Here is a 14,792-nt window from a genome sequence, read left to right on the forward strand (position 1 = left end):
AAAGAATAGTAGTCACATGAGCAAGAAGCAACTGAGTATGAAGCGACAGTATCCTGGAGCAAACTAGTTAATAACATTCTTTTGGTAACAGTCGTTGACATCTCAGAAAATTGATTGAACTATATATATATATATATATATATATATATATATTTTTTTTTTTACGGCTGACGGATGATTTTTGACCACCTCAACATTCACAGTCTAGTCTATATTATAACTTTAAAAAAATTACCGTGTGGTATTCCCATAATTTAATATGGTTTCTTAAAATAGAAAAAAAAAGTGTACTTCCCACCTGTGGGCTGCCATTCTTATCAGCAATTTGCCAGAGGTACCAACGTTCTTTTTTAGTGGTTCTTCTCAGTCGGAATGTTGCTACGAAAGAATATTCATTTGGAAGTCCATTAGGAAAAACCAACCTAAAAAAATAAAAATAGTTTATTTTGTATCTCACAACAACAACAAACTGGCATTTATATGATAAGTGCATTAACTGTCTGTTAATGCACTAGACCTTAAGTTCTATTTCATTATTTTTAACCATGGCAGATCTAAATACTTCAGATTAACTTACTATACTTTTGCTATTCTGTTACCATGGAATGTCGCAATAAGCCTTGATAAAGGATATTTATTTTCTAAATTGATTGGGAAACAGAACCAAGGAATTCTTACAAAACAGTAGAGTAGGCAGATGTATTGGTGGCTGAATGCTTTGTGTTTTCTACATGCGTAAGTTTTTCAGTTATTACAACCCTGAAATTATGGCAATATTGATTGCATGCCATTGACCTTGAACATTTTACTTTATTTTTTTAAAGAAAGTAATTGCCTTTGGTTTTCACTGTAAAAGTATCCCACTTGGGTCTCAATTAAAATTACATAAATACAGAAAAAAAAAACAAGATAAAATCAGTGTGTACATTGAAATCACTACTGATGTGTATTTGACAGAAATTCTGCCAGGTTTCTAGGCTTAGCATATTCAGCCAAACAAAATTAATTCACTATAACAACCTCCCCACTGAGAACAAACAGTAAAACACATGTACCAAACACCCCTCCTCGCATCTACCCAATGCCAGTTTCAACACAAGCTGCATGGTGGCAGGTTTACTTCAGACAGGCTAGAAATTAGTACTTCCCATCATCACCTCAAAGCTTTATTCCCCATTCTGTGTGACCCTTTAACCCATTACACCCAGGAAGCCAGTGCATTACTAAAAAGCAGCATAAATACTTACAAATTTGATATATTATTATCATTCTGCTTTTTTAACAACTGCAGTTGCTCAGACATGCCTGAAATGTAATTACATTACAAAAAATAAATCATAAATTATTTAGTTGTGCTAACTTATGGTTCAATATAAATATTTGATTCTGTACATAGCAATTTGTGAGTTCTACAGAAAGTAAAATGTTCAAGACAAAATCCCTTCGGCAGCCAGTAAGCATTTTATGGTAGCTTTGCACAATTATGATAGAAACAGACAAGGGGTAAAAACCCATACAGTAAAATGCAAGAGAAAGTACTGCCGGTCAGACAAGGCTACATACTAATTCAGAGACCTATGGCCATTGCTTTAGTTTGTTTATGGCGTATAAGTCCATTGAGGGCATCTGAAATTACTGTTTGAGGTCGGGGTTAAACAGGTCAGGACCTGCAGTTTAGTAAAAAAAAACATACCTCATTATATATCTCATTTATCATATACCACACTGTGGGCCTTCAGCCTGGAACTCCATGCAATTTTACCTCACTTTAGCCCTGCTTTAGTGTCAACATTTTGAAGGCTTGCCTGCAGTATTAATCATTATCTTTCCGCCATAGTGCAAATGTGAGTTTCACATTACAACATGTCATTAAAAAAAACAATTCCAATGGAGACTTTAATTGTGCCTTTTGTATGACTTGGTCCCTTTTGTTTGTGGTTTTACTATAGCACTGGGTTCATATGTTCAGCAACTGAAATGTATTATTGTAGCACATTCATGGCTAACAGTTTTAAATACTTTTTCTCATTCTTTCTGTCAGAAAAATAGCAAGAATTGTAATACAAATCCATCATCTGATGAATAATAAAGTAACTGGCTCATTAGACTATTGCATTAAATTAACTTCTATACATACAGCTATGGCCAGATGTTTTGCATCACGTAGAATTTTAGGCTTGAGATAAAAAAACAAAACTATAGGAACATAATTTAGATCGTTTATTTAAAATCATATAATCAAAGAAACTACAAAATGATATTGCCAAAGTTTTTAAACTTCAAAACTGCTCTGAGCGCAACCCCTTTAAATATATGGATGAAAAATAAATTGAAGATCTATTTTAAATCCCAGAAACTGAACTAATCTTTCATCTCATAAAAATTGTTCTCAAAATAAGTGATAATTTAGATTTTTCATTTAAAATCATGTAATCAAAGAAACTACAGAATTGTATCGCAAAAGTCTACCAGAAGCCATAATAGTACTGCATGTTAGATTTATACTAACCCTAGAAAAAGGACAGCATTTCAGGGAACCATTCTACTTGTTAGATGACTTGTTCATTAAAATATTTAGCATATTTTTAATGACGAGCTGATTATCAATTCAGGGATACCAGGATATTTAATAAGTATAGGGTATGAATGAGTAAAAATGGGCCAAACAATCCGCAGCCCTAGTTTTGCTGTAAATATTTGGTTGTTTCCAAACTTTTTAAGTTTGAGCAACAGAGCCGCAATTAGATGTACAGGTCTCAGGAGTGTGGTTGATCACCGAGACTTATTATGGATTCTGTTTAACCACCAGGCTAATTTTATTAGTTGAACTGTTTGCTGGATTATGTTTTAAAGAGTTGCTTAGATGCAGGAAAAGGGCAATTAACCAAGTATACAGTACAGTATTTAGCAAGGTAATTAATTAATCAGGGCTGTTATGTGATGGCTGGATGTGCGATGTTCCACTGTACTTTGATTATGTTTTTAAACTTAATCAAAACAAAACAATTCTAAGAAATTCTAAGAACTGTGTAAAATCAAGTGTAGTACAGTACTGATAGACACTAGTTTGGATTATAATGTCACACAATTTTATCGCAGCACTTGACAAAAAAAAAAAAAAAAAAAAAAATCTGAATTGGGACTGCTTGAGTTTCACTAAACACCCAGTTTCATGTCCTGAAAGTCATGAATGCAGCCATGAAACATAAAAAAACTGCTCTGAGCACAACCCCTTTTATGTCAACAGATGACAAAATGAAACAAAATTTATGGGTGGAAAATAAATTGAAGATCTATTTTAAATCCCAGGAACTGAGCTAATGCTTCATCTCATAAAAAAGTGTGCTCAAAGTTAGCGTAGAGATCCATATCTAAGTGTAAGTATCAATGGGCCCCTGGATTGCTGAACATTATCCAGGCAAAGAAAGATGATATTAGCTGCATTTCCTGCGAGTAAAGTGAGAGATGTTTAGAGTTTGTGGCAGAGCTCTTTTTCCAGCTGACATGCACCATCATCTGTCAAAGGCTCACAAATAATTCCTCGGTTGGAGATGAGAAGTTGGTTTGTCTTCAGACACCAACCCCTTGGCAGGTGATTTTGCATGTAACACTAGAGCTAGTAAGTACCGCTATGTAAGCCAATTTGAAATCAGTGAAGATGATACACGATTGGGACTTGTAGAAAATATATCCCAAATTACCTGATGTCTGACAGAGCTCTGTGTTTACAAATGAATTCTAAATTTAATGCACAGTCACATATATAAAATGGGAGGAGAAAATGAGTAGATGTTTTTCTTTCATACAAAATATAAATACTTTTTAAACTTAATAAAAACATAAGTCATATCATTCTCCACCTACTCTGTAAGTACAGTAATTTGCTTGAGAAAAGCTAAAATAGGACAGCACACAGCAATCTACTTGAAAAATAAAACTAAAAAACTAAAACTTGGAATTCTGCAAACACACCCATGGCAGGCTATAAGCTCGGAGTCACTGTAAATAAAATGTTGCATCATTCATTGTTCTGGGCCCTACAGTAAATATTCTAATTAAAATATCTGACACGTAATGGACTTACATTTCATTAAAATTCTAACAACATATAATAGTTATTAACAAGCATCTGGTCTAGGATGAATTAAACAGGATTTCATTGAAAGTTAACTACAGTAAATGCCACACAATTTCCGCTGTCTGCTAATAATCACCAATGCCCTTTTTGACATCCACAAAATTGGTTGAATAGAAACTATGTAGTCCGATTTACTCTGGATTAAAATCAACATTTAAACACGTATTTGACCCTGTTCACACTACACAGGGTTTATTGAGCGTTATTTAACTGGTGGAAATGTGTTATTAGTGAACTGGGATCCAAACTAGGAGACAACAACATGGAAACTTCCAAAAATTATAATAACCCTTTAAAACAGGAATTTGATGGCACATTATTTTTTAAGATGCTTCATATACAGTATAGGCTATGCAAACGAGATTAGCTTTAGATGCTTACAATATCTGGGTCATTGCATTCCAATGTGCTTGGAACCTAAATTAGGGTCTCTCGTTTTCTTCCGGATATCACTGTGTGAAAACTTATACCCTGAGAAAATATTGCTTTGCACCATGGAAAACTGATATTATGCTGGCAAATTGTCAACGTTTACTTTGCGTTTTTCTTTTAAAGTGATAACTGTAAAGTTGTATTTAACCTAACAATACTATATTGCAAACATCATGCTTTATCCATTGAATTCTCTATGGGCTGCTGAGTTATTACAATTTTCTCAATGCACAACTTTGCACCAATAATATGGCCCAGCTTATAACTTTATGCAAGTATTTAATTGCAGCAAAAGCAATAGTTAATTATTATTTAGCATTAATATGAATAATGTTTTGAAGAAATCAGACACCATATGTAAGCTGCTTCCATGGACCAGCACTCAAGGCACTTACAATCTTTAACAATCCATGTACTTACTCAGTTTGTTTTATAAGGTGTGTGTTTCCCAGTCTAAAAGATGGCCTTTCTTCTCCTTCAATCCCCTTCCTTAGTAAAAACCTTTCTGTTAGATCAAATCCTGCAAAAAAAAAAAAAAATCTATCTCTCTCTCTCTCTCTCTCTCTCTCTCTCTCTCTCTCTCTCTATCTATATATATATATATATATATATATATATATATTATATATATATATATATATATATCTCTTAACTAATGGCCTTTCATCTTAAATGCTGCAATGATTTTACAGTACAACAGCCTTATGGGTCCCCAAGTGTTGTTACAACTCTTTAAATAACATACCTGTAATTTTTCTTTTCATTGTTAACATCCTGACTTTTTACACTTATAACTTTAAAGTCTGTTTCAAAGCTCTTTTCAAAATGTCCGCTCTAGTGCACTGGGGTTTGAGATCTGTCCTCTAAATCACTGGTGCACAAAACCCCCCAAATACATAGATATTAAAACGTTAGAACGTAACTTTATATTTTACTAGGTGTGTTTTTTTTTTTTTTTTTTTTTTCCAGATTTAATGTAAATCGCATATTTTTTCTAGATTAATCAATAAAAAGTCAAGATTTAACTAAATACATAAGCGTATCACAAATTCAACATTTAAAATCAGTCTATAATTTTTTTTTTTTTAACTTAGCGAGTGAACGTTTAGCTGACATGTTAAATCTGGGTTTCTAACAAATAAATCTGTGAATTTCTATATTTTTTTTACACCTGGCAAGTCAACATTTAGCTAACATTTGTAACAAATAAATCTGTGAAAAAACACATGTAACTTCATTTTTTTTTTTTTTTTTTTTTTTAACTTGGTGATTCAACATCTACATAACAGATACATATGAAAAACATTACTGTTCAGCAATTAAATCTAAGAAAATAAATCAGAAAAAATAAATCTGGGTTTTCACAAAAAACTATATTTATTTTGCCAGCTACCAGTATATCTGAAGCTAACATGCAAGCCCACACCCATTCACGTGTTAATTTGGCATTGGTGCAGAGCTGCCTTACTGACTCTCCGCGGCACGCCTCCCACTTCGCACACCAAGGCTCTAAATCACTGCAAGGAGAGCGATATATATATATATATATATATATATATATATATATATATATATATATATATATATATATATATAAACATAACAAGTGCTCTGACTTTTCTGTTCCATTCCACATCTTGGATCATTATTGTTGTTACCTGTTTGACAAGGCATTTAAAATTTTAAAATTAGCTTTGAAACACACTTTAAAGTTAGTGTAAAAAGTTGTCAGGCTGTAACAATGAAAAGAAAAATTACAGGTATGTTATTTAAACATTTTTAGCAACACGTGGGGACGTGTAATGCAATATTTTTCAGAAGCCCTCTACTTACTCTTTAATGTTTTCCAAGACCCTACTATTAGTAAACATTACAACTTATGGCAAGACAAGTGACTATGCATTTTTACATCACCACCTGAAAAATCTGGAAAAGGCATTCTGTTGTTGATTAACAAAACAAAAAAAAATGCATATATTTTAAGACTTAATTATTCAGAGTCTTCAAAAATACCAGACATTTTTTATGAGGAGCTGGAAGGCACATTGTATTGCCAATACAAACTTATACTATAGTGGTCCCTAAAGATCAATGTATGTTTTACAAACTGCAAACTCATTACTCAAGGCATAAAATTTTAACTGCTTATTTTGATGCTTTTGGACAATTAAGCAAATAATCCCAACTAGGATATTGTTTCATTTAAATCAAAATGAACTCTAAGCATACAAGGAACATGTGACAAATAACAATAAGAAATCCAATGTACAGTACAGTACCAGCATCTTACAATGAACCTTGAAATATACCTTAGGCTTACCTGTCACGTCAATATTGTGCCATTGGTTTGGTTTAAGATTATTTTCTTTAATCCTTAATATAGGGCATGACTTATCTATTTAAGTAGGAAACAAAACAACAAGGTAAATACAGATCATGTATTTATCAGATAGAAAAGGAAACCACAAACAACAACAAAAAACAAGCAGTAAATGTAACTTTTGAAACATTGCTTACTAGTTTCTATGTGGCTACAACAATGTTGCTTTTCTGAAAATATTTGTATTTGTTACACTGTCTATCAAGTAAAAAGCTCTCCGTTTAAACTTAATTTAACTTAGATATAGGAATTAATTTGTATAGATTTTGCAACTTACTGTATTCTAGAAAGGCAAATGAATCGTGTTTTAATCAATCTTAATAAAATCTAACACAGCAAATTCTGTTTCTGTGCAGTCTAATTCTAAAGAAAAAATAATGCACTGATAGTTACGTTGAAGCAAAAAAAAAACCCACGAGAGAATATCTATTGATAGTTAAAAAGGGTGATACAGTATATACCCTTCTTAAACTAAAGGAAAGCTACTTCTGCTTGTTTTTAAAGAATAGAGTGCATTGAATTGCAAATCCAAAAAAAAAATTATTAAATGTAACTGAGCCTAATTCCACCATAGTTAAGAAAACAATGTGCTGAAGTTTACTTAAACTAGACTAGCTGTTACCTAGGCCTATATTTAATCAAAATGATGGCACTGCCATATTAATTATAAAGAATAGCTATGGCAGCACCATGAACTTTGATTTAATTCTGGCCCTAGTCTGTAACACCACTGACTTCTCAGGTCAAAGGCATGCATCCCTGATCAACATCTTTGGATCGATAACCAATCGATGATGTTCTTTAACAATAATATAATTAGTTCTGATTCAGACCTAACACTCAAGGTGACAAAAAGGTCACCACAACCATTCACTGACAAGAGACACTTACAGTTCACTGTAGGAGAGCAGTATCATAATTAAAACCTAATCCTTTGGATAATGTGTTGGCAAATTATTTCAATAGTGTGATTACCAAAGGTTTATTTCCATTGCAGTAACATGTGTACATATTTCTGACCCTATTTAGCTGCTTGTCTTTCAGTGTACTGCTTATGAGTGTTCTGTGATATCCATGAATGTGTCGTGTGTGTCCTGTAGGAATTATTGTATGACATGTGCTTTTTTATGTTACTTGAAGAGCATACAGCTGCACCCATCAGCGGAATGCTAATTGTCAATCATTATCTCTAATTAACTGATTCTGCTGGGATTCTCAACAAGAATGGCAATACAGAGCTAACTGGAAGCGTTAAAGCATATGTTACAAAACTTTGAAGAGGTACCATGCAAAACTCTGACCCTCCACATGGAATGTCTAGTCTAAACTTGGCAAGAGCAGATTGCTGAAATACTTGGGAGACCAAATAGGTGTTGTAGCTTTGATCGCTTGGCAATCAAGTTACAGGAAAAAGGGAACTGACAGATTCAGTGAAATTATATAACGGAAAAGGCCAACTCATCATTTTTAACTTTAAGTGGTAAAGGAAGTAAACATTTCATTAAAGCTATTTTTAAAGATACTTAATACTTTGGCACATTCTCCAAAAACATGACATTAACAAAACAAGTGTGGCCATGTACTCTAACAGGCCTACTGTAAACTGAATGAGAAAAGTGAGGATGTCTCTTTAAATGATCTGAGTTCTGACAAGAGCGATGACATACCTGTCCTGTCAGTAACAACCATTCCAATGGTGAAAGGACTGACACTTGCTAGCCAAAGCAAAACAGTCCAGGTTACAACGTGCTTCATTTCTTCTTTGGGTCATGTGAATAGTCTTCTCATAAATCTGTGGGAGGAAATGTCGTGAATTATTATTATTATTATTATAAAACTGGATCTCAACGGAATGGAAATGGTAATTTATTTCCACAGAGAATAATAATAATAATATTTTTTAAAAGACTTTGCTTCTTGAATATCCAGTAACGCCAGTGACTACAGCTATTTAACGGTTTGCTTCACTGAAGGATGAGTAATGTTTTGTGGACAATGGTCCACTGTGATTTAGATACACAGATAAAAAAGAAACTGACTTGCAGTACACAACGATCTTCTTTTTGAAGGACGAATGGCAGTTGTGTCATGTGAGCCAAAATCTGACACGTTTAAGTAGTTGTCTTGGCATTTCTCGTGTGCTTGAATCATCGTAGTAAAACAAAACGTGTAGTGTAATGACCATTTTTAAAGGTTATTGCATTCGAAGTTTACAATAGAATATATGAAAAGTAGGCTAACCAAGCCGTATTCAGTTTTTGTCATTCTTGTACGTTTTGTTTACTAAGCAACTGTATAACAAGTAAATAACTGTATAACTTGTTACACAGAACATTTTCATTCCTAAAAACACTTTAAATTAACTCTAAGAAAAACAAAACAGAATTTAAATGAGTTTCTAACCATTTAATTGCCACTTGTAAGAAAACCACAAACGCTGTTATTATCTCTGCGTTATAAGAAATCACAAATGTAAGCTTTCGAAATGGCTTATATTTTCAATTTAATCACATGCAGAAAGGTGAATCCGTATCCCTGCTTTTATATTAAAGTACGGGTGTTAAAAATACGAAAACGACGTTTTTTTGACAGTGTTTTGGGGGTTCTGAGTACGTTTTGTAAAGTTCCAAAAGATTTAAATGATGATCAAGAGTTTTTTGTTTGTTTGTTTGTTTGTTTGTTTGTTTGTATGGGCACTTTATTGCTGCATGGTTCAAAACAGGTGAGCTGTCTAATTTAATGTCATATTCCCTGGTGACTGTATCTGTTCACCTTGTTAAGGAAAATTGTTGACCTGCTCGCTGAACTTAAACCTTATGATCTACTCTGTCTCGGGTCCGCAGTGTAAACTCGATCCATTAGTAAGTGATTTGGGATGTCACGTAACTAAAAAGGCATTGCACATGGAAAACAGCCAACAATCCCAAAAACGTGTCTCTCACCCTGTCAAAGCCAAGGATAACTTTTCCTTTCAGCTAATTATTCCGTGCTGCAATACATCCGAAAGATGCACCATATTTTGACACTAATCCTTCACATACTAAAACATTTTATTGAGGCTTAAACTGTGCACATAACAGATATATTGTTTACATTTTCCATATAGCTTAACAACTGCATCGATATACTGATAAAACCGCAGCTCCTGCTCTTTGGTACCGTACTTCTTTTATTTTTCTACCGCACTAAACAGTTCCACAGTTACAATATATAAAGTGATTAGATTATATTTTGACAAGTTATCCCATTATATCCCAAGTCTGATACAACTTTAAAACTTTTTTTTTTACAATTTATACTGTTTCATAGCTGCATGCAAAACCTACTTGCAATACAATTATGAATGCCATAATCTGCCCATCACATAAAACACTCACAGTAAATGTTTTTTTTTTTCACTATAGTAAGGAATTTGCCTATACTACCTTAAAAGCACAGTAAATTACAAAAAACAAAACAAAACAAAAAAACAAAAAAACCCTATACTACTTGGCTGTAATAATAATAACCTCAGAGATAATGTTAGCTTTTAAACAAAACGCTCATAAATCAAGAGCATCAACAACCCTGGTCTCATATGAAGACATTAACCGCCTATAACACTGCTGGACTGTAGAGGGCATTTTAAAATAACTTCACAACATAAAGTAGATCATAGATTTAAAAACAAAATGTACAGCTGTATTGCAAACAATATACTAAGTACAGCCTTTTCATAGATGACTTATTTACCTGTAAATTGCCAATAACATCACAATAGCACAACAGCCTACTGTACATATCAACCACTATTACAGAAGGCAAGCTAATACACTATATAACAAAAACTGCTACAATAATACAAACAAACACACACACACACACACACACACACACACACACACATATATATATATATATATATATATATATATATATATATATATATATATATATATAGAGATAGATAGATAGATAGATAGATAGAGAGAGAGAGAGAGAGAGAGAGAGAGAGAGAGAGAGAGAGAGAGAGAGAGAGAGAGATAGATAGCTACACACTTACATGTACCAAGTTTCCCCACAGCAAAAATCCTGTAAGAAGCATACACACGTGTTTAGCAGTCAGCTGTGATTCTGAAGTAGACTGCAACTAAAAAGTAAGAATGGGATCTCCTTCTTGGATCCAAGTCCTTATAGTCACACACAGCCTGACCCTCCCACTCACTCATTACTAAAATACCTTAGTTAGGACCGCCACCAGCATTGGCACTGTGGAATTAAAGATGTACTTTTAACCTTTGTTTCAGAGAAAAACAAAACAATTAAATACAACAGCATGCACATAACATTTATACACACACGCCTATTCAATATGCACGTGAACACTATCGTTTGCAAGTATCTTCTTGCAATCTGAAAAATAAATATAGCGGATATTTGGTACAAACAAGTTATTTATAACATACATGTTTATGTGAAACACAGGGCAATAAGGAAATATGGTACTAACAAGTTATTTATAATATACATGTTTGTGTGAAATACAGTTCAATAAAAAGGGGCATGTTTATTTCATAAACACAATTTATAAGAACAATTTTATAATAATATATATATATATATATATATATATATATATATATATATATATATATATATATATGTGTGTGTGTGTGTGTGTGTGTGTGTGTGTGTGTGTGTGTGTGTCTTACGTTAGTTATCATTGTAAAGTTATGCGTGCTTCAGTGTATCAATTCTAAAAATAGGACTAACTAATAATTCTGCAAACAAACAATTTCTTCATTTTTAACAGGGCGTGTGGCGTTTACTCCTCAGATACATTTGGTGTACACGAGCATGTAGAGAGCATTTGCTACGCTTTTTTGAAAGCTATGTGTAAATGCATATTTGTTTCTATGAAAGCTTGCAGCATTTGTGAACGCTTCTTGATTGATTAAAAAAAAAAAAAAAAAAAAGTTTATAATGTCTTCATTCACAATTGTGGAACGAAATACAATTTCAGATGCTACAAATTACCATTCCAGTCTTTTCAACTGTTGGACGCTATTAATGCGACTCACGACCTCAAAGTTTACTGTGTTAGATAGAAGTGGATAAAATATTGGAAAATAAGATACAGTATGCGCTTATACCAGAAACAACCAATTTTTTGCTTCGGTCTCAGGAGGAATCCATCTGATGCGTGACCTACGTCACAAAAATAACGGTCAACTCCTCTCTTCCGACTAGTAGAACCAGCCAATGGCGACTTAATGTTTTGTTTAAATGTGTATTTCTTAAATTAAACAACATTGGAAACATGCGCAGTGGCACAACGAGACACGTTAGTCTCATTGGAGGAACTGTATAAATAAATATGCATATTTTACAATGTTATTGATTGTTATCAGATAAAAAGGCTGGAACAAAATACTAATAGGAATTATGCGATAGCGCCTATCGGTGCAGGCTCTACCTTGTGGTAGATGACCGCGACTGGAGTTATGCGTCCCGAGCCGAAGGCGAGGCGCTAACGGAAGTCTATGTCATCTACCACACGGTAGAGCCCGCATCCAGAGCCTCTATCGCATAATTCGTATTAGTATTTTGTCGCTATTAGAAAACGATTTATTTTCTCTTTAAAAAAACAAAAACAAAAACCCGTTAAAACCTATATTTACTGATATTTTGCCAGTTAACATTCCGCTGAGGAAAATAGTCCCTAACATAATGAGAATAGAAAAACGACATACACGTAGAGAAAACGTTATTATTATTATTATTATTGCTAACATATTTATTTATTGGGGCCTACCCATTTTTTTATTATAATTTATCTGGACATGTACAATTGTTGAATAGGCCGTGTAGTATTGAGTGTGACTCGAAACTTGTTGTTGGAGGCGGACGTCACTCAAGCAGGCAGCAAGTGGTGCTGAAAGAACTGAAACAGGGTTGGGAGTTTGACTGGCTATGGAGGGTGTTGTTTGGATCTTGCCGATGACAGAATTGTGGACCAGTCGTGTCTCCTCTGTTGGTTTGCTGCCCAGTAGCTGCGAATTGAGCCTTCATTATAGTGTCCTGTTACAGGCATGAGTTCCCTTGTCTCTAGAGCAGCGTCAGAAAGTATGTTTAAGCACCGTATTACTTCAGTTTGGTGCCGCGGCGTTTATTTTAAATTGATCAAAATGACTGCGGCCCTTTACTAATACTATGCTTTACAAACGCTGCAATGTTTTATTACATGCTGTAAGGCATTTTAGAAGCGACGCCGTGAGCGGCTCCGATCTGCAGCGCTACACTCCTGTGTGTTTTGGGGGCTTGAATACAGTACATTTACTGACAGTTAACGAGAGCCTATTAGGTGGGAGTTGGAAGGTCAGGGGAGTACTGTACTAGCGAATCAGGAGTGTGTATTGGTTGTTAAGGGGCGGGGCAATGTTGGTGTGGCAGTTAAATCCAAGAGTGTGACGTAATGTTTTTCTGCACCAAAGATTATCTCAGAATATCAACCTGATTTCTGTAAAAACTCATAAATCCTACTCGGTTATTTTTTTCTCACTGTAACTTGCTTGTTTGTAATTTCTCTGCAAGAGAAACCGAAACTAAATCTTCTCATAGATAGTAAACCAGTTGTTTTTATTTGAAGAGGATTGAGTACGAGAATTTCAATTGAACTGAAAACAAAAGCACCTATAAGAACTTCAGAACTGCTGTTCCGTTTGCAGTTTATCTTGGATTTTCTTTCATAACTGCACTACCATAAAATAAAATGAGCTTACTATGTGTGTGTACATTAGTTTGTAATTTACGTGCTAGATTTAGGCTCCCGTCTCTTCGGGGGAGATACATGTACATAGTCAGTGTTGCGCATTTGTTTGTTTACTGTGTGTGTTTTTTTAGTAGGGGGAGAAAAAAAAAAAACCTTAAATGTTGCTTTATTGATAGCGGCGTTTATTCGAGGGCGGCCTCTATTACAAAGCTGATATATGACAGCGGCGTCAATACGAGGGCAACGCCAAATTGAATTAATACGGGCTTTTAATGTTATCAGATTAGTTGTAGATTAGAATGTCAAGGGAAAAAAGCTGGTATTGCTACGGATTGATTTTAAAATATAATTAACAGCTATTCACGTCAACGTTCGAGCGGGCATCTATCCAAAATAGCAGCCTGCTAGATCTGGCAGCTGATTGGCTGTTCGCACTCAATCGTTTTTTAATTGTTATTTTAACCATTATTTAACAGATTCGATAGAAACCAACATGATTTCCACAATGTAACAACCTAATGAAATGTGTAACACTTTAAATATCAAACTGTAAATTTCGAGTTGGCTCCCAATTATTATGGGAGCCCGAATTCTCTGGTCTTATTTCACTGCTTGGGCTGGCCTGAATTGTAGTTTGAATTCCAAATGTCAATCTAAGGGGCGGGAACATACCGTGTTAAAACAAGGGGACATTTTGGCTGTTGTTAAATTCGGTGGATTTGTTATCTTGGAGGATTGACTGTTTTTGAATTGGCGTTTTTAACTTAAAACTTTCACAAAGAAAAATGCAACGCAGTTTTGCTTTTATACTATTAATTCCAAAAACATTAAAAAAAAAAGTTTACTTAATGAAATCTGCCTGCTAAAACATATCACGTTTACAGATCGTTATAATATCTACAATGTCACTGCAGCAGCTTGCACAACAAAGATGGTCTTCTAATCAGTTACATTATTTATAGTTCTTAAGTTATATGGCACTTCATTTTAAGGTTCTGGTAAACTTTTACCATTTCCTATCTCTCAATTTTAAAACTTAGCATGTGACAGCATTGCCACGTGCGAAAACTTTACATTATAAAGCTGAAACG

General features: G+C 34.0%; 1 protein-coding gene across 1 annotated transcript in view; it reads right to left on the reverse strand.

Moving 5' to 3' along the window:
- Nucleotides 1–8,908, reverse strand: part of LOC121316638 (collagen alpha-1(XIX) chain-like) — a 91,784-nt gene extending 82,876 nt beyond the window's left edge. Inside the window, exons 1-4 of the mRNA XM_041251678.1 lie at nucleotides 8,618–8,908; nucleotides 6,891–6,965; nucleotides 4,991–5,090; nucleotides 299–422 (exon numbers count right to left, since the gene is read on the reverse strand). Of these exons, the coding sequence (XP_041107612.1) occupies nucleotides 299–422; nucleotides 4,991–5,090; nucleotides 6,891–6,965; nucleotides 8,618–8,705 (387 nt within the window). The 5' untranslated portion in view covers nucleotides 8,706–8,908. The remainder of the gene's footprint in view (nucleotides 1–298; nucleotides 423–4,990; nucleotides 5,091–6,890; nucleotides 6,966–8,617) is intronic.
- Nucleotides 8,909–14,792: the final 5,884 nt, after the last annotated feature.

Source organism: Polyodon spathula, chromosome 6 (assembly GCF_017654505.1).
Source record: "Polyodon spathula isolate WHYD16114869_AA chromosome 6, ASM1765450v1, whole genome shotgun sequence".
NCBI classification, from domain to species: Eukaryota; Metazoa; Chordata; class Actinopteri; order Acipenseriformes; family Polyodontidae; genus Polyodon; species Polyodon spathula.